This window comes from Polypterus senegalus, chromosome 7 (assembly GCF_016835505.1).
Source record: "Polypterus senegalus isolate Bchr_013 chromosome 7, ASM1683550v1, whole genome shotgun sequence".
Lineage (NCBI taxonomy): Eukaryota > Metazoa > Chordata > Cladistia > Polypteriformes > Polypteridae > Polypterus > Polypterus senegalus.
In genome coordinates, this window is record NC_053160.1 from 55,055,170 (window position 1) to 55,075,368 (window position 20,199).

At 35.9% G+C, this 20,199-nt stretch overlaps 1 protein-coding gene across 3 annotated transcripts in view; it reads right to left on the minus strand.

Annotated features, from left to right (window-relative positions):
* Nucleotides 1-20,199, minus strand: part of mast4 (microtubule associated serine/threonine kinase family member 4) — a 454,258-nt gene that overhangs the window by 256,119 nt on the left and 177,940 nt on the right. Inside the window, exon 1 of one of the 3 annotated variants that reach the window (XM_039758651.1) lies at nt 17,878-17,970. The exons of the other annotated variants lie outside the window; for them this stretch is intronic. Within the exon in view, the coding sequence (XP_039614585.1) occupies nt 17,878-17,916 (39 nt within the window). The 5' untranslated portion in view covers nt 17,917-17,970. Of the gene's footprint in view, nt 1-17,877; nt 17,971-20,199 lie in introns of those variants that run through there. 3 annotated transcript variants of the gene reach the window in all.

Below are 20,199 nucleotides of genomic sequence, written 5' to 3' on the forward strand. Positions count from 1 at the left end.
GAAAACAGAAAAATAAATATTATGTTCACAAGTGACCAGAGTGCTGTAATTAAGAAAGAATGCAAATCAGACCTTGGTGCAATTGGCAGATAAATAGGAGAAAAAAAAAACCAAAACAACATATAAAGGGACAAATGACTAATTGGGTTCTGCATAGATAAAAAGCTGCAAAATGGCAATACCTTCTTTAATCATTAGAAAACTCATAAATAATATTTAAAAGCTGAGAGATGACACTTAAGGAGAGTAAATGATTAAATATTATTAAGAAAGTCTATGAGATACTGTATGGGATGTGAATATATTATGAGGAGTCTAATTGTACATAATTATAAATTGATAATTGCAAACACCAAGCTTCCAGAGAAACAATAGATAAAAAGAAAACATATGACAGAAAATACAGATGTAAAAGAAGGGAAGTGAATATGAAAATAAACTGGTAGACAAAATGAATGAATTGATGAAAAAGAGGAGAGAAAATAACAATGGAAATGTGATGTGGTTGTGAATGAAAGAGCTCTTTCTTAATACTGTAGAAGAAGAGAGTAAAAGAAAGAACATAAAAACCAAGTTTAAAAATGATGGCAGGATGAGGGGGTGAGGGAAGTGGTTAAGAAGAAAAATGCTATGTGGAAGAAGTACATTAAGAACAGAAGAAAGGAAAAATATAATTCAATACGTAACAGCTGGAAAAGAACCTAATATGATTGTGCATCTAGCAAAGCAGGTCATATAGGAAGAATTTGGAAGCGATATTCAGAAGAAATACAGTAAAAATTAGAGGAGATTTTGCAGTTTAATTAAAAAGGAGAACAAAATTTAGAAGGCAAGTTTGGAATACTAAAAATAAAGTTAGCAATTTAGCAAAGAAACAAAATGAATATTTTGTCATTTGTTTATTAAGTGTGGATTCACATCCTGGGACCTCCCTGTGTGGAGTTTGCTTTTTCTATCAACTACTGAATTACATTGTTTAATTTTAACTGGTAATTTAACACTGTTAGGGTAAAGTAGTTTTTAATTACAGAATAGTTAATACAGATGTTAATGTCAATGGAACAAAAGTAAAGTGAAAAAAAAAAACTGGCCACTGCAAAGGACATGAGTGTTCTCTTCAAATTTCCAAGAATGAACCTGGGCAACTGTACTACAAGACTAAACAAGTTAAAAGTATAACTTTTTCGATGAGTGTGCCCATTATGTAAAAGTATGATAATGGTAGTCGCTTTGTTTATGAATGAATTGATGCCAAATTTTATGATCCATTTTCTCTCCCACTATCCACTCACTTTCACTATTTTTCTTTCTATCAGAAAGCCAGAACAGATTGACCTCTCTAATAAATTTGTAACTTCACTAACTTCCAGTGGCGATGTCCACTTTAAACAGACACCTAATATGGCAGGCCCTTAATATTTCTTTTGAGGCGACACAGCTCAAAAGTAGAATTCTTTCTCTTATGCACATCAGCTTATCAGGCATCTTCCATTTTAAGCGAAAGCTAAGGTATCATCTTCATGTCACGCCTCAATGATAAATCCTTTGAGGCAAGGAGGCAGGTTTGTATCCTGTACTATGTGTTTCTTCATGTATATTACAGGTAATTTGTTGATAACATAAACCTTACAAGACTATGCCTGAACCAAGTAGATTACCAAATTGCTAACCATTGAACATGTGATGAACAGGAACTTTACTAATCAACAAAAATGCTTTGGTAAAATACATCCAATTGAAGGTACAAGCATTATTTTTGCCTTATTTATCCCACTGATTTATTAAAATACTCTAGTGGTTGTGTATAAGCAGATATTTGTTCGTAAAAAAAACTATCATCTAAAAACCAAACCGATGCCAAACTGCTATTGGGGAGAGTCTACAGAGTCAGTCTTACTGTTGGGCTGTTACAAGAGCATCACCTGAGTTTATCAGAAAGTTGAATTTTCAGCCACATAGTATAATATCCCACAGGTAAAGGTAATAGATCAGAACATACTATAAGCAAGAGGAAACCACCACTTCTGTTTAACTTGTTAAGGATGTCAGCTACTAATTATCCTTCCATCTACATCTTCCATCTATCAGTTTGGAGTCTGGGGATGCAGGAGCCTATCCAGGCAACACTGGGCAAAATGCAATATCCAGTAACAACTTTCATGCGAGTTAAAATAAATACCAGAACAAATTAAAACTGACAGTTAACGTAATATTCACATCTTTGGGATAATAAAGTAACTTCCAGAAATACCCCCAAAAAAATGGGCAATATCATACAAACTGTGCTCAGGCCAGAGAGTAAATCCTGAACTGGAATTGCACCATTATCTTCCTTATTGAAATTCAGTGTGGCATACACTTCAACAATTTGGTCTACATAATTAACTTCTTTCCACATAGGCATTTATTCCTAATGGTCACCTTAAAAAGGAATTGTCCTTAATGTCCTTGATAAGTATCTTAGAGATATTTTTCAAATGCTTTGTGGGATTTTAAATACCTAAGACTGAAACACAAGAAGCATTACAATAATCTAGGAGGAAAGGGTAGTGTTTGGTAAAATATCACAGTTTAAAATTCATACCTTTATTATTTTCATCCCTCCTTTCTGTCTAATTGTAATATTTCAATCCAAAAATCTCTACTAAGGCACCATTCACTGCTATCACAGCTGTCACTTACAGTATACGAATAAACCGATCGTTGTCAAATTACCTACACTGAAAACTGAATTTGAAACAGCTTTCATCAGCATCTCACGATAAACTATGTCTCACTCAGACTGTGGCATATGTTCAACTCACTTGCCTTTTGGGATCAGGACATTAACCACTGAAGACACAGGCAATAAATAGTCTCTGCATGCCACAATTTTTCTTCTGCTGTTTATTTTCTATCTAGGAATTAGCCACCAGCAATCAGAAAACAGGACAGGCATTCTTTGAAGCCCCGGGAGTTCATTTACTATATGCAGCATCCATGACAAAATGAAGCTCTCGATCGTACATGTGACAGTGCCCGAATGCTGAGCAGGCATTCTATGACCTTGTCATCGCTCACCTTGTAGAACATGCTATTTCCCTGAACAAATCTATCCAAAACTAAAGCTAAATCAATTTTTCTTCACCATATTGTCATTGAGACCCACTGCTTTCAATAATGACTTAAGGGTGGAGGTTGCAAGTGTGGCATAATGCCAAAATATTTCGGTATAAACAAAAAACAATAATACCTAAAACTGTGTTGCTGTAGGATTTTGCTATTACTTCTGAAAACTACAAAATCCTAAGGTATGTAAAAGAATGCCAGAAGGGAATTTACATGCACACATATGGTGTACTGCTCTATATAGATGTGTCTAAAATTAAACTGAAAAGTAAATCAAGAGAGTTTGATAGATGATGGATAGAATCCTTAAAATATTATAATTGGTATAATTCCACGTCTTTCATGTAACACATCAAGGAAGCATTTGTGTTTGAAGACTATTACACACCTTTTAGTGAAAGTGTCATCAAAGATAAGATGGCTCTGCTGAACAGATGCAAGAGCTTAATGGCCATTTTTTAAACTATGACTATCTGATACTTTATCAAAGGTTAAATGACTTGGACTATTATTTTTTTTAATTCCACTCTATTCTGCCTGGAACACATTTGCTGCTCTTCCTTGTTGTTCAGAATGCTACAGAGATATTTACTGATTTGTACAAAAAAAAAAAGAGTCAACTGGAATCCTGAATTTCATTTACTACTAAATAACAAGCAAACAATCCATTTATGCCTTTTTTGTGAGAGATTTCGAGTGAATACTCAACTGAAAAAGCTTCCACTAATTGGAAGGAAAAAGAAACATATTTAGGCTGACGTTTATATTTTAAAGAAGCAGCTATAAAAAGGATACATCATTGTATATCTGCAAAATGAAACAAAAATAAGTAAAAGATAATCCCACACTGAAATACAACTAGACAAAGAAAGGTAGAAACACACACTGATACAGGCTTGATGTAAATCAGGAGTCATTCTATCAGTAATCTTTAAATGTCCTATTTATTGTCTAGTAAAGAGAATTTTTTTACGGTGTCAATTCAAAATTATTTATTTTCTTTAATTGAAACATGTAAACTGCTCAAAGGAACTTTTCAATAAACACTTTGAAAACACATCAGATCTCAATGGGAAAAAAAAATCATGCTGGATGTCTATACTGATAGATAGTTTGAGGTGCAACCTGGCGGTGTTGGATGGACCGAAACATAATGTCCCAGAGGTGTTCTATTGGATTTAGGTCAGGTAAGCATGGGGGCCAGTCAATGGTATCAATTTCTTCATCCTCCAGGAACTGCCTGCATACACTCACCACATCAGGCCAGGCATTGTCATGCATCATTAGGAACCCAGGACTCACTGCACCAGCATAGGGTCTGACAATGGATTCAAGGATTTTATTCAGATACCCAATGGCAGTCAAGGTGCCGTTGTCTAGCCTGCAGAGGTCTGGGCATTTATCCATGGATATGCCAACCCAGACCATCACTGACCCACCACCAAACCGGTCATGCTGAACGATGTTACAGGCAGCGTAACATTCTCCACAGCTTCTGAATACCTTTTCACATCTGTCACAAGTGCTCAGGGTGAACCTGCTCTCATTTGTGAAAAGCACAGGGTGCCAGTGGTGGACCTGGCAATTCTGGTATTCTATGGCAAATGCCAATCAAGCTTCACGGTGTCGGGCATGAACACAGGGCCCACTAGAGGACATTGGGCTCTCAGGCCAACCTCGTTAAGTCTGTTTCCGATTGTTTGGTAAGAGGACATTCACACCAGTGACCTGCTGGAGGTCATTTTGTAGGGCTCTGACAGTACTCATCCTGTTCCTCATTGCCCAAAGGAGCAGATACCGGTCCTTCTGATGGTTTAAGGACCTTCTACGGCCTTGTCCAGCTCTCCTAGAGTAACTGCTTGTCTCCTGGAATCTCCTCCATGCCCTTGAGTCTGTGCTGGGAGACACAGCAAACCTTCTGGCAATGGCACATATTGATGTGCTATCCTGGAGAAGTTGAACTACCTGTGCAACCTCTGTAGGGACCTCATGCTACCAGTAGTGACATTGACTGTAGCCAAATGCAAAACTATTGAAAAAACAGTCAGAAAAGATGAGAAGGGAAAAATGTCAGTGGCCTCCACCTGTTAAACCGTACCTGTTTTGGGGGTTGTCTCATTGTCTCCCCTCTAGTGCACCTGTTGTTAATTTTATTAACACCACAGCAGCTGAATCTGATTAACAACTCTGTCTGCCACTTAACTGACCAGATCAATAGCCCAGGAGTTTCATTGACTTAAAGCTATACTTAAAAAGTTAAAAAGTGATTAAAAAGTGTTCCTTTAATTTTTTTGGGCAGTATATTTGGGCGCAACATAAGATCTTATTCCCCACTAATTAAAATAGAAAATTGCAACATATTGAGGTTTTTCAGACATTTTGCTTCTGTTCCTGGAATCTACACTCCTTCACTGTGCCAACCAAAATGAAGATTATTATAAAGGGCATTTTAAGCTTACTTAACACATACAAATTAAAATACCAAGTGACATGCTGTCCTTCCATTCGACATATTTCCTTCTTTGGGAGCAGAAATGACACTATTGAGAATTCTTGAAACTTCATATTTACTCACATGCATTTCATATTTAAGTATGCAGCATTCAGTGCTTTTAAAAGTGACTTGACTACATTTTACTGTTCCTTCTATCAAGTCTTGCAGTCAACTGATTCTTATGTATTTTTAGTGCATTGTTCTATGTTGTAATAGAATGAAATGTTATCAAGTACCCTCAAGACTCAAAAGACAGACTCTTTTATCCCACAACTCAGTGCTGTATTTGTGCAGGATACTCAAACACTGGATTCCGGAGTCATTTTTGGTACGACAGAACAGTTGTTAGTTATAATTAAACCAATAATTATTTTGTACAGTACATTAGATACATATTTCTGAAGTTCTGCAAGGACGATGAAGAAGTAACAATGTTAAAGTGATTAAACAACTAATCTCCGGCATCTTCCCCCAAAGTGTAAAAGTATATATATTAATGTCTTAATAAAATGAAGGGATGATTTGAGCATTAGCCAAAATATTCTTATTTATTTGGCTAACACCTCCAAGAGATCTTAAAAAACAGGCAATATTACATGTGTTTCAGAACTCAGCAAGGTATTTTAAAGTTAGCAGCCTATTGAAAATAATAGTGTTTGACAAGGTACTACAGTACAGGAGTTAACACAAAGATTAGATGGTAAAAGAGCAACCCACAAAAAAGGAGCACAGCAAACAAAAGGGCATAAAGGTTCACTACAGCGTTGGCAGGGGACTGTTGGGTGATGGCAGTTTTTGAAATACAAAGGTGAGTCAAATGTTAGAAAGCTTTATCGTATCGAAGGTATCAAGCAGTGAGCCTATTAGACTTGTAGTTCCTCAGCCAAAGATGATGGAGTTCATCTACATTCAAAGTTATCACCACAAAACTCTGAGGCACAAAGTGAAAACCATTCAGGCAATCGCACACATACACACAAAAAATATTCTCCAGTTTGCTACCCACCATCACTGTCTTAAAAATATTGTTTACTGCATTACAGCAGAAGAAAGCAAAAGAACAACTGTTAAGAAGAACACTAGCGCATGTCTCGAGTTTTACAGTTATACTTGGATGATCCTTCTGAAGAAAACATTTTTATCTCTAACGACATAGTTAAAAGCGGAGCTGCCTAGAACCGATTATGTCACACGAAATGGCAGTGTCACAATTTTGGAATACTCTACTGTCTCAGGGCCTGGACAACTTAACATTAGTGAACCAACTACTCATTGCTTCTGGTTCAAACAATTTTACAGGATATATCAGCTAAAGCTCAAATGCATTTCAAGACTTTGGTCCCTAACATAAAATCATCTACAAACAAAACATTCAGATTTTTGAAATGTCAAAGCTAAAGTCCATACCCAAAGATTATACAAATGTTGTGGCATGATCTGATGTAAGCAGCTGAGGCTGGAAAGCCCTTAAATATTAGTGATATAAAGAGGGTCATCACTAAAATATTTCCTCAGAATTTGTACACAGCAATATCACAGATTGGTTGACAAATACCAAAATCATTCCTTGGTAAAAGCTTTTGAATCTCAGTGAGTGAAATGATTTTCAACAAGAACACTGACTGTTGGAAAACTTTAAAATGTATATTTTAAGAAGCATTAAAATTAGGTGTTCTTTATTCAGAAGTGTAGCTTTATTGTGGGATGAAAATATGACAATATGTCATAAAATGCAAACATTCAGAAAATTCTCAAAGGACTGAATACTCTTTAATAAATTTGTAACTATTTTTGTCTCAGCACATATAGCTATATTTGGTTGCTTTCAATCAAGCCTAGGATTCCTTCATGTTCAAATCAGAGTCCTTGGGGAATGAGAAAAATGTTTGCATCAAGATGAAATGTAATGGAAGTTTTTGTTATTAGAGTTCTGTTGCTTTCCACCAAGATTAAATTCTAACGGTTTCACTTTCTACATAGTGTTATAAATTTGGTGAAGAGTCCACTTATACCCTAAAACCAAACAGAAAGCTCCTTTTATAAAATAAACTAATAAACACATATATAATGATAAGAAATGCTTGACTTACTTAACTGAAACAGAAAACTAATGCTGCTGATTTTTTTTTTTTAGATTCAAAATGCAAAAACATGCAGCAAATACCTTCAAACATCGCCTGTGATACAACTGAAGAGCCTCTGCTGAAGTGCTTTTCTTGTGCAATTACTGGAGTCAGTAACTGCTGATATGACCTCTCAGTTGCTGGAAGCGGTAGACGTTTAGTTGCTAATGACAGAGCATAGGTGTTTTATAAGCTAAAAAAAGAAGACAGTACTAAAAGCTTCCATGAAGCTAACAAATCTGTTATTTTGTCAGTCAGAAAAAAAGTGCATTATCTGATATTTTGATTGACAAAATAACATGTTTTTTTAATTTGTGGACAATACCTTTTTAGGGGTCTCTGGAATTGATTCAACTGATCCAAAACAGAACATTGAAGAGAAACAGCCAGGCAGTTCTCATTTTCAGAAGGTTTGCATTTAGTAAGATAATGCTGCCAGATTTCCTGGAAGACCTCCAAGTATCTTCACTATTACAATGGCTCCATTAACTGAACAGACTCTCCTAGGACTCTGAAATGCGTTCGGCCACCTCACTCACAAAACATACTGTATGCACATTTTAAAGAATCAAGTTAAAAAAACAATTAATAAAGCAGATCTGCAATCAAATACTGATCATATAATGTGATCATGGATTTACTATAATAACATGAAATCATTAGACCATCATAGAAACATTGAACAAAAAGTCACATGAAATTGTACAGTCATTGGTATACCATAGATCATTGGATCATCAGTGCTTTAGAGGTGTGAGCATTTATGTTTAGATTTAAACAGGACTTTTGGATGCTAAAAAAAAATAAAAATACCAAGGCACTGACAATTACCAACATCAAAAAAGATAGGTGAAAAACCTTGAATGTCCTTAAATACCAGTATTGTTAACCAATCAACAACCAGAAAAACAGCAAACTTGCCCACAAAGCCTCTTTGTACTCATTATAACTATAATATGGAGGTCCTCAATTTGATGTTATTTTATTTAACATATTCTCAGGTAAAGCTTTCTTAATTGCCAGTGTCCCATTTTAAGAAAAATCAAATGTAAGTCTATTCACACTCCTCAGAACTGAGTAGGATTTCGGAATTCAATATCCTAAAAATTAAAACCAATGCAAATATTATAGCAAAACAGGTGAATATATTTTCAATTTACTTGTAAGACTTGAAGTGAAAAAGTAACTACAGCCATAAATGAACTGCCTTAAAACTGAACAAATTGTTAGAGATAAATGTGATTGACAGTTAATAATGTCTAGAAGAAAATAAAATACACCTGTAATATGCTCCAGCTGAACTTACTAATTTAGACACGTGTAAATAATGATATCTAATACCCATTCCCATTTTCAGTACAGGCATGAACAAATCTCAATAAAATGCATAGAAGATCGGAAGGACCCCAAATGTTACCTACATTTTTCTTTTATGTTGCTCAAAAACCTAGCACCTACTGTAACAGGAGCAAAGCACATAACCATCATATAACTCCCTCACTGCTAAACTTGTGTTCATTCATCAGAGTTCCTAAATTGATTCTGTGCAATTTCTTTTAAAGTGATGAGCTTCTCATTGTGCATATCTCCATGCTGGCCTGTATACATGTAAACTTTCACTGGAATTTCATTGCTGTACTTTTGTGATAGCATTTTTATCTTTTATTATTTATTTAAAAAGATCTAGCCATGAGCACATACAAATTAGTATCCCATCTCTCTTTTTTCTCCCATGCAATCTTCCAACACATTTGCTCATTTTCTGTACTACTATTCATTATTGAATTAATTCTGAATGTTTCCTTTCATGAAAACCAGACATTATGCTACTGCTTTACAAGTTACTAGACCAGCTATTAACCAGTAAATGGCAGGGAAGGCATACTGATCCTTTACTTGCCCAGCACAGTTAAGACATTTTGGCAAGACACAATTATCATGTATGTAGTTATGTGACGCTGTGATCACATAAAATCAAAATAAGCAATGTAGTTTTCTTGACTGGATTTTAGCATAAACAAAAATGATATATAGTTTTGGATCCCAACAGCCTACTTTCTTCTTGACGTTTAAAATAGAACAGGAGCATTTGACTGCTCATGTTGCATGTGAGGCTTGACTTCATAGGTCACTAGCAGGAGTACCCGGCATTGTTTGGGAATCTATAACCGGTGACTTTCCCAAATGAAAGAAACAGAACATAGAAATAGAACAAACGGTTTTCTGATTGACATTTTACTGTAAGTTCCTCCACTCTGGATTCTGTCTGCTGTGGCGTTTCAGACGCTCTTGAAATAGACTTTCTTGTGGCATCTGAAGTGGACCTTCCAATTCCTTCCTACGTCTTTGAGATGAGTTTATGTTATTTACAATACGTCGGAAAGCGAGCAAATAGCACCAGTCAGTCAGAAAGAGCAACACTGAAATTGTACTGTGAGTCGGAAAGCGAGCAAAAAGCACCACAAATACGGAAAGCCAGTGAGAAAGAGCAGCACTGAAACCGTACTGGGAAAAATGGCGGGGAGGGGTGCTCTGTTAGTAAGGAGCCTCTGTGTTGAACCTTGATGCCATCTAATGGACGTTGGCGATGGTAACTACAGAAAGAAGTGACATACAACCAGTGCTGCGTTTGGAGAAAGTGGTGGGGGACGGATGCTGTCTTTTTAAGGCAAGTCTCTGTTCAAACGTGCTTGCATATAATGGACGTTGGCGAATGTAATACAGCACTATGAGTGCGTGTGGGAGTGTGATGTGCCGAAACACGAGTGTGTCAGCCGGTCATGCGCACTGCTGCCTCACATATTCAAGATACTGGGTATAAACCTCAGCCTGTGTGGAGTTTGCATGCTCTCGCTAGGTGTACATAGGGTTTTAACTCACAAGCACGTTAGGTTAACTGGCAGCTTCAAACTGGCATAGTATGAATAGTGTGCGTGAACATATGAATGAGTAACACTGATGGACTGGTGCCATGTTGAGGTCAAAGATTAACTCTGGTCTTAAGACCTAGGCAGATTAGATAGGCTTTGGGCCCCACAAGTCTAAATTGTATCAAGTGCGTGAAAATGGATAGGCAGATGGAACTTCATATACTCGGTGGTGGTGGCTCATTGATCTGCAGCATTAGCGACAGGCAGAATAAAATTTTATTTGCAATATTACGTACTATATCTTAGATACAAGATATGTATTATTAGGCCACCTAAAATACAATGCTAGAGACACAATATATTTGAATTTTACCCAAAATACAGTTTTAATTTTAATTTTCAGTGAAATAAACTTTTTAAAGTCAGACTAGACAAAAATAGTAGCCAACCTCATTGTTAAACATCAGGAACATTATTTACGAAAAAAGTTAAATGCTTTATTATTATTATTATTATTATTACAGGAGGAAAACAATCACCAAGCCAATGTCATAGTTAATACAATACAAGCATTCTATACCTAACCCATTTCAATGCATTTTCTCACACAAGTAGAATATATGCCACTACAAGAGATATTTCTTTATTGTCATTCTTGGGATTTGCAAATTGAAAATAAAAAGCAGAAACAAAGGACAAAAGGTTATTTTTTCTAACAAACAATAGATCAATATCTAGAATGTCAATGAAACTCTACTTAAGGCAGTTTACTTCATGTGACCTGTTAACAAAAAATCTTTACAATCTAGAAGCCCCATTCCCCACAAGAGATTGATTAATGCACATCTTTTAATGACCAGACAGTGTTCCTCTCAGCACTTTTAAAAAGAATATAGAGAATAACAAATCAGGATAAATGTGCAAATTGTCAGGCTAAACATGACAAAAGTAGTGAAAAATAATGTTTTACTAGGATTACCCCCTACCACTGTACTGTATAATGTGAAGACATATACATCTACACACATTGCACTCTTCTTCAGTTTTCTTTATTATTATAACTCTATCCCGAGAACATGCGGTTGAAGGCTGAAGTACTGCTGATGAGGAGTCCTTTGGTCGAATTTCCACTCTGGATTCACAGAAGAAAGTCATGTTACATTAGGACTTTTCATGTATGTTGACTGCAGCCATGCTTCAACTATGAGAATCCAGAAAATTGACATCAGTAAAATACAAGTAAAACAGAGAACTCAGCCCAGGCACATAAAGGCTAACTTATTTCTCTGCTTTTATTATGTGGTTTTCTTATTATGAAATGAATATTTTAAAATAAGAAATCATGCATAGTAAAAAGACTTGTAATAACATGCTATTACTGTGATTATTTTACAATATTTAAGAATCTCAGGAAAATTCATTAGGCCAAACTTTAGATCCTAATAGATGGACACTCCGCAAGCATAGTTTAGCATTCATACCCAATTCACCTTAAAAGGTTCTGTTATAAGCAAACTACCAATTCTAAATTTAAACAGCTTTACTTTATTTACAGTTAAAGAATAATTTATATACTACATGAATAAGTACACACTGCACATGAAAGAAGACATTGTCAGAAATTAGAATATAGACAAACTTGCATATGAACCAAAAAAATATCCTTACTAAGAGACATAAAACTGAAAACCAGGCAGATCCATTTATTTAGTGAAATACGCAATTCTAAGCCTTTAACTGAACTATACATTTGTGAGCACATCTGCATTACAATTATATTTTTACTGAGAGAGTCGTACTATGCACAGGACAGTAAGTATGGCAGTCATAAAGTGTGATAGAAATAGCTCCAACTAAATTATTATATTGCAGCTTTCTCTTCAAAGTTTACTATTCCTTTACTTGATTTATTGAAATCTTAGCAATGTTTTCTTTTGTGTTCAATGGAATTCTTTTTCATATCACCGTTCAATTATCTATCCATTTTCTGAACACGTACAGTATTACATGGTGATAAATGGCTGAAGTCTGTCCACAATGCACTTTGCAATGCAAAGTGTAAAAGTTGAATGTGACACTGTCTATAATAGACTGCATTCTAGCAAACACCTATATCAATCCATTTGTTCTTTTTTTATTTATATTTGCCTATCAAATGTTTCTACGATCCTATATTATCCTGCAAAAACATGTGCAAGTCAGAAAGAAGACCTGAATGAAGAAGTTCATTGGAAAAGTGATTAAAACATTTCTGCTTCATATATCACTATGAAAAAAGCATGATTTTGAATTATACAGCAACTGAACATTATGTGACTACCTGATGTTTAAAACATAAAATAAAAACTTTAAACTGTTCACCCTACTGGGTGCCATTTTTTTGTAAATCATTAGCGAAGTCCACTGACTTGTTATTAAGTGTTCCACATGCAATACCAGAGATAAATCAATGTGCCACACCAATTTCTTCCTATTGTTTTGTATTGCCTGTGAGTAGTGTACTCTATATTGATTGTGCTCTCCCTTCCTGTCTCTCCTTGACATTAAAAAGAAAACATGTCCTCAACCCCTGTGTCATATCATGAAAAACAGATATGTGGAAGAGGATGATACCTCAATCATGGTGGAAGGTCTTCAAGGAGTGTGGCGATGATTGACAAGAGAAAATGAGAGATACTAAGAGTAGCAACGTAACCTGACTGAGCAGCCCAGGTGCAGATGGCCACCACTTCAGTAATTTGTCTTAAGGTTGATGCTGTCAGACACATCCATCTGTCTTTAGAAAATCTACCCTCACCACCAAGGGAAGGACAAGGGTGTTGTAAAAGTAATAAACTGATAACATTTTTTTAAGTTTTGTATAACAATCTTTTACTCACACTTTTCTAATTTCTTAAATATGTAAAATATTAACAAGTTAATAAAAATAATCACAAATGAATTAAAAAGTATTACTAAACATTTTACATGTAGAAAAATGTGTTATGCAGTTAACACAGTGAAATGAGCAACAAACATTGAACAGTTTTTGCCACAATGTTAGAAAGTGTCTTTGAATAGTTAACATTTGACCAAAGTCTTAGACTCCCTGCCACCAGTTGATTACATGGGGTTGGGGGGCTTGGGGGGGGTTAACCAAAAAAAAAAAATACAAAACAAGTATAATCATTTAGATCAAAGACTACCTATCCACCTTACATCGACCTCTAACCTTTTCTGGAAACACCTCCATGGTAGCATGTCCAAATTTCTGTCAGCCCTGTTCCTTTTATTTATCAAGTTCTGATGGAGTATGGATCCCAATATCCACATCATGTAACAAACTAGGGGACAACATACATTAGTGACAGCCTGTGATGTAATTGGATATTTTAATTAGGTTTATCTCTCTGAGTGAACAGTAAGATGATGAGTACTTAAATAGTAACAAAATATACCAGTGCCTTCATAGAGGTAAATTGTGTCAGGTTTTCCTCAACATCGTTAATGTCAAGGATTTTTTTTTGTTTTAAAAAGTGGTGGTACAAAGGCAAGAACTATACTGCATGGGTGCTCATTCAGTTGTCGAGTGCTTTGTAACCACTAAGGTCCTCCTGCACTGCTTGATGGGGAAAGTCAAGCTGCAAAGCCACAGCATTTTGTGAAAAGTAAGGATATTTTCTTTGAGATTACTATTATATATCACATCTCCATAATAATGGATAAATTGAGTATAGCCTCAAGCAGACACTGTTCATCAAAATCGATCTGGAAAGAGGTGCATCAGTGCAGCCACATTGAACTGCTTTGTGACAACTGGATCTAAAAGTGGGCAATGCAGCAGAGTGAAAAAGTGAAAAATGAACCAACATTAATACTTGTTGTTGCCTGGTGTATCTCATTTTGTATTTGATGATTGCAAACCATTCAGACATTAACATCTTCCAAAATACAGCAATACCAATTTGAAAATATTCCTTAAATTGTTACCCTCACAATTTGTGAACTGCCTAAACTGATGCAACAACACAATTGATCGACAATCTTGTCAGCAGCCATCCCACGTGCACTTCAGAACAGGTCATCCACCTAAGTATGTTTGGTACTTGAACAGAAGACCACCTAGCAAAAGCAAAGCTTGCTGCTAGAAGAGGTATTGGTGAAACCAGCATGGGGCACTTACCCTGTTGTCTGTAAATGGATATCAATGCCCCAGTGCTCTGATGGGGACACTGTGCTCTAAACGTGGCACCGTCCTTCGGGTGAGACTTAAAACCGAGGTCCTGACTCCCTATGGTCATTCAAGATCCCTGGGCATCTTTTGAAGATAGTAGGGTTTATTCCTATATCCCGGCTAAATCGCCCATTACGGACTCATTCATTCAGGCCCCCTAATCATCCATTGTCTTAAATTGGCTATCTCTCCAACCACTTCACCACCTAATGGCGAATGTGTGGTGAATGTACTGGTGCAGTAATGGCTGCTGTTACATCATCCAGGTGTGTGGTACATTGGTAGTGCTTGAAGTGATTCCCCTCTAAGTAAAGTGCTTTGAGCAGCGAGAAAAGTGCTTATAAATGTAATTATTAGTAGTAGTATGGCTCTCAACAGGTAATAAACCTTCAAACATCATTCACTAAATGATTCAAACACAGCATTCCATACTTTATCTGGACAGTTTGAGTTTAGCATATTTCTCCACAAACCTTTATTTTTTTTGCAGTGGAACATTTTGCTTCTTTAAAACATAGGCATCATACCAAGCTGTTTTTCAATGTAGGGGTGCCTGTCTGTCACCTACTTTTCAAAGACGTGTAAGAAGAATACATACAGTTTCATATACAGGTACTGCATTTTCAAATTAAGCAGCTTCAGCCAGAGATGACATCTCTCCTCCCATTTCTATAGCAGAAGAGCAGCAAAAAGTGCCACAGAGCAATAGGTGAAATAATTCACACAACCTAAACTGTCAGCGTAACTTAGAGTTTCACTTCACAAATAACTCATCATCACAAGTAAATCTGCACTATCAGCATATATATTGTCATCTCATCAATAGTCGTCTTCTCCTTATGCAAAATCATGGCACAACTTATAATGGTGTATTGCACACAAGCACTTTGCCACTGCTAAAATCCACTGGCCTAACTATGTGGTCACTGGCAAGCCTCCAAAAGGACCCAGGTTTGGACTGCCTTACATATTAGGGAAAAGTGAGCAAAGATGCTGCTACATCTTTCCTCAAGTGAGCAGTGTGATGTAAAACCAGCAACATGAATATGCAAACAGGTAGTCCATGAGGCAGATAAAAGAAAAAAAAAAGATGGCAGCACTCACTTTGCTTCCAGGAATAGGGTGGATACAATAAAGGTTAGAAAGGTGGAAAAAAGTGATTAACTGAAAAGATTACCTCTCCATTTTGGTTTTGTAAAATCCAGACTTGACCTACACATATAAAATTCTAAATATTAAAAAAATAAACTAAATTGGGAAAACATACTTGTGCAGACCATTATGGTCTAGGCCAGGGTCACATGTGCCAGAGTCTATCCTGGTAACATTAGACACAAGGCAGGAACCAGAAAAGGATGGAGTGCCATTCCAGACACCAATTTAATTAATGCACACCTTTTGGATAACTCAGACATGACATGAATGTGGAAACTCCATGCAGTCAATTGACTGGTTGCAATTTCATCCCAGAACTTTGAGCCAGTGTGGCTATAATGCTAACTTCTATGCAAGACCCCGTCGTGTTTGTAGTACCTAATTTATCTAATCTGCAAATATTTAACATGGGCATTAAAATCAGCGTATGCAGAGAAAACACACCTGGACTCAGGAAGAACATGTAAACTTCACACAGGCTGTAACAAAGCCATGAGCTGATCTCAGATATTTAAAACTGTGGACCTACTGTGCTGATTTATGAGGTAATCTGAATTTCTAATTAAGACAAACCAGCAAAAGCATTAAAATATCTAGAAAAACAAATTCCGGATAATTGTGCCATCAGCATTACCATGCATCTAACTGGTCATCATTTTTCAGCTGAAGGTATATATTCTACTTGATATTTATATTGAACAGATTAACAGGTGCCAATGTATTTCACAGAAAGTTAGAATTTGCTCAGTGATATAACAAAAATAGAAAGTATTACAAAAAAGACAAGAAGCTTACATCAACTCTAAAACAGATTAAAATTCCTGAACCCCCCCATAAAATATTCAGTTTCTAGAATCATATTTTAAGATTCACATATTTCAATAAATCTGTAAAATATTCCATAAACAACTGCAAACACACTCACCTATAAACTTTTCTCCTAATAAGATTATCACTGTAGAGTAATAAATAGCTGCAGATCAGCGAAGTTACTAGCATGCTTCAGGGCAGGGCTAGAGTCTAGTGTATGCTGCTGTATGTACAGGCGCTACGCTTCCATTCATAAATTTACAACAGTACACTGTTAGTAAACAGTAAGTCATTCTCATTTCACACCAAAAGGAACTAGCATCAATAATTTACAACACAAGTGTCTGAGAATTTTTTTATTATGGTCAATACAATTTACACAGAAGGAATGCAAACTTTCAGCAGCTCTGTGCCAGATTATACTGTTTGATACAGAAAAGGACAGCTGAAGAACACATGCAGCAGTATAATAATGTTACTGCTTGACGGTCAGATGCAAGTAACAGCGCGGTAAAGATTAGACTCCAGTCAGACTCTGCTCAAAAGGCATACACAGAGCGGCTGTACTGCCTCAGTCAGTTATCACAAGAAAAGAATTTTCTAAATACAAGTATATAAAAAAAAAAAAGCCCTCAAGCATAACACAGCACAGTGATATGTGAACTTGTAAGCGTGGCTTGAATGTCTCTTGGAAAAAAAGAAAAAAAAAGTCTGAGACAGGGAAAAATAATGAAAAGTGCAAGGGCTACAGATGAAGTAAATTGAATTTAGTATGTGAGTATCATGAACACACTGCATACAACACATTAAAACAAACAAAACAGACACACACTAACAAACCTTTATAAAATATAAAGTCATAAAAAAGTAGTAAGGTTTATATCTACTGTTATTTTCTGAAAGGAATGAAACCAAAATCATATTTATCATTTATAAATGACCTGCAAGGTTATGCATAGAATTAATATACTGCTTGAAAAAAAAACATTAAAAATATAAACATGAGCACTTTGATAGTGTAATAATTATATTCTTTTATGTCTCTAAGTGCTCAGCCTTTACCATGAAGTACAGCATAAAAGGAATAAGCAATCAGGTTCCTACCTGTAACCCTCTCCGTCTAAGTATGCTGGACTCATCCATGATAGTGCCCACGTTCTCTCATTCCTCCCCACAACATTAGAGCCATGCTGCACCGCTTCAGATCTCACCACGCTAAATCTGATCTTAGCAGCTGCTAAACACTTACATCACAGCTTATCTCATTGGAGCAACAAAGTCAGCTGACATCCCCCTGGTTATTCACTCCAGTAACTTCAGGACACTGTCAGTGCTTGCAGTACTATTCAGCACAGCAGCAAGTGGGCTCATGTATCACATCACATCAATTCACCACACACAGCAGACACTTTTTGTTTCTCCCTCGCAGTCAGGGTGACAATTAAACAAAGGAAATCCTGTTTGTATTTTCAATCTCTTCACACAATGAAACTGGCATCCTGCTTGACCTCCTCTGTTAACAATAAAGCTACCTTCCCGCTTAAGTGTTTTTTATATTAATTTTAGAAAATTCTTTCAGTTAAAACAATATAAAAAGCCAACTTAAAGATCATAATACTAGCAGCCAGTTTTTGCCTACTGTAAGAATCTGGATCATATTTATCCTGTTAGACGCAAGCTATAAATTCCTAAATGCTAGGGCATCAGTAATCAGAGTATATGTCGCCATCTCCAATGGCAACTCCAGGAAAAAGCAGCTTGACCACCAGTGCCGGCATTAACTCTAAGGCATTTACATATACACACTTGGTCTCAACTGAAAGCATCACCAAGCATTTTAAGATTTACCAATCTGAAAACATTTCCCAAGAGCTAGTTATTCTCACTACCTTACAGTGTGTACAAGCAGAACAAAATGATCAATATAAATCCTTCCTACTTCCCCACTACGAGACATAAATTAGCAGCATGGAGAGAAGAAAAACAGAGATGAAGAAGTTGCATTTTAAATTATAATTTTTATTATCCATTTACCTTGTTTTGTTCCAATTTTTAAATTAGAGTCTATATATATATATATTTGTGTCTATATATATATACACACACACACATACATACATACATACATACATACAATTGTGTGTATATTATATATAGTATCGCTCAAAAGTTTGGACACACCCAGAAATTTTTGTTTTTAAAACAAAAATGCTTTTTTATCAAGATACCACTAAGCTGATTTTAAAATATAGCCAAGACATTAACAGTGTTTTTAACTGTTATTAATGCTTGAAATAACTGATTTTTATTTTATTATCCATATACGATTGCAAAGCCCATTTTCAGCAGCTATTACTTTAATATTTTAATGGTAAACTACCATAGCTTACTCTTAGTCAAGTATAAATGCTAACTGCTTATTAGAGAAAACTTTCTAAATGCATTGGGACTACTGAACCCTCTTATCCTATCAAACTTGGATTGCAAGGTACTGGCACTCCTAAAGTTTACTTCTGGGTTAAAAAATGGCCAAATTTGCTCAAAAAACACGTCAGCCTATTGTTTTTTTTGCAGAATGAAAGTTATTCCGTCCGACAGAATTCCAAGAAAGTGATCATTTCATACAAGGGTGTCTTTTACTGTCTTGAGAGACACTAGATTTAACCAGGACAGAAAAAGAAGGGGAAAGCCTAGACACACAACTGCATAAGATGATAAGCACATCAGAGTCTGGAGTGTGGAAAACACATCTTACAGGTCCTTGTTTGGCTTCTTCCTTAAATACACACCAAATGCCAATATCATCAGCAACAGTGAAAAAGATAACTTTTTTTTTGACTCTGCCTCTAAGCCCAGCATCCCAGAAGCACCTTTTCTCTGTTGCAAATAACACTTTATATACGTACATAAAATGACAGATTCTGAAGTTGTTCCTCCCATGTATGCATGGGTTTTTCTGTCATATCTAAATTCATTTAATTTGGAAAAGTGCTATCTCACTTTTCCAAGTAGTCCTGTGGTAAACTGTTACAAGTGTCCTAAATGATTTTTCATAAATCTTATTTTCTTTTTTTTCCTTGGTGATTGGACAAAGCTTCATTTATGTTGAGGTTGTGGCTTTGAGGTTGATAACCTGATACTATTACAGTTGACGTGTTTGCAAATAAGCCATTTTCTCGAAAGTACAGTATTGACAAAATAAATATGTTTATATTTCTCAGCAGTCTTCAGTCCCACAGTTTTGTTAAGATTTCCTGATGGATAAAATTCACCCTCAGACCACAACAATTGCAACTGTGCTTTAAAGAAGGCTGCAGAAAGAAATCAGTATGTTTCTTCAAAGATACCAAAGTCTTTGTTAAAACACACTTTCAAAGATGCACTCTTAGGTCTATAAACATTTCAGTCACTGGTCGTTCCTCCATG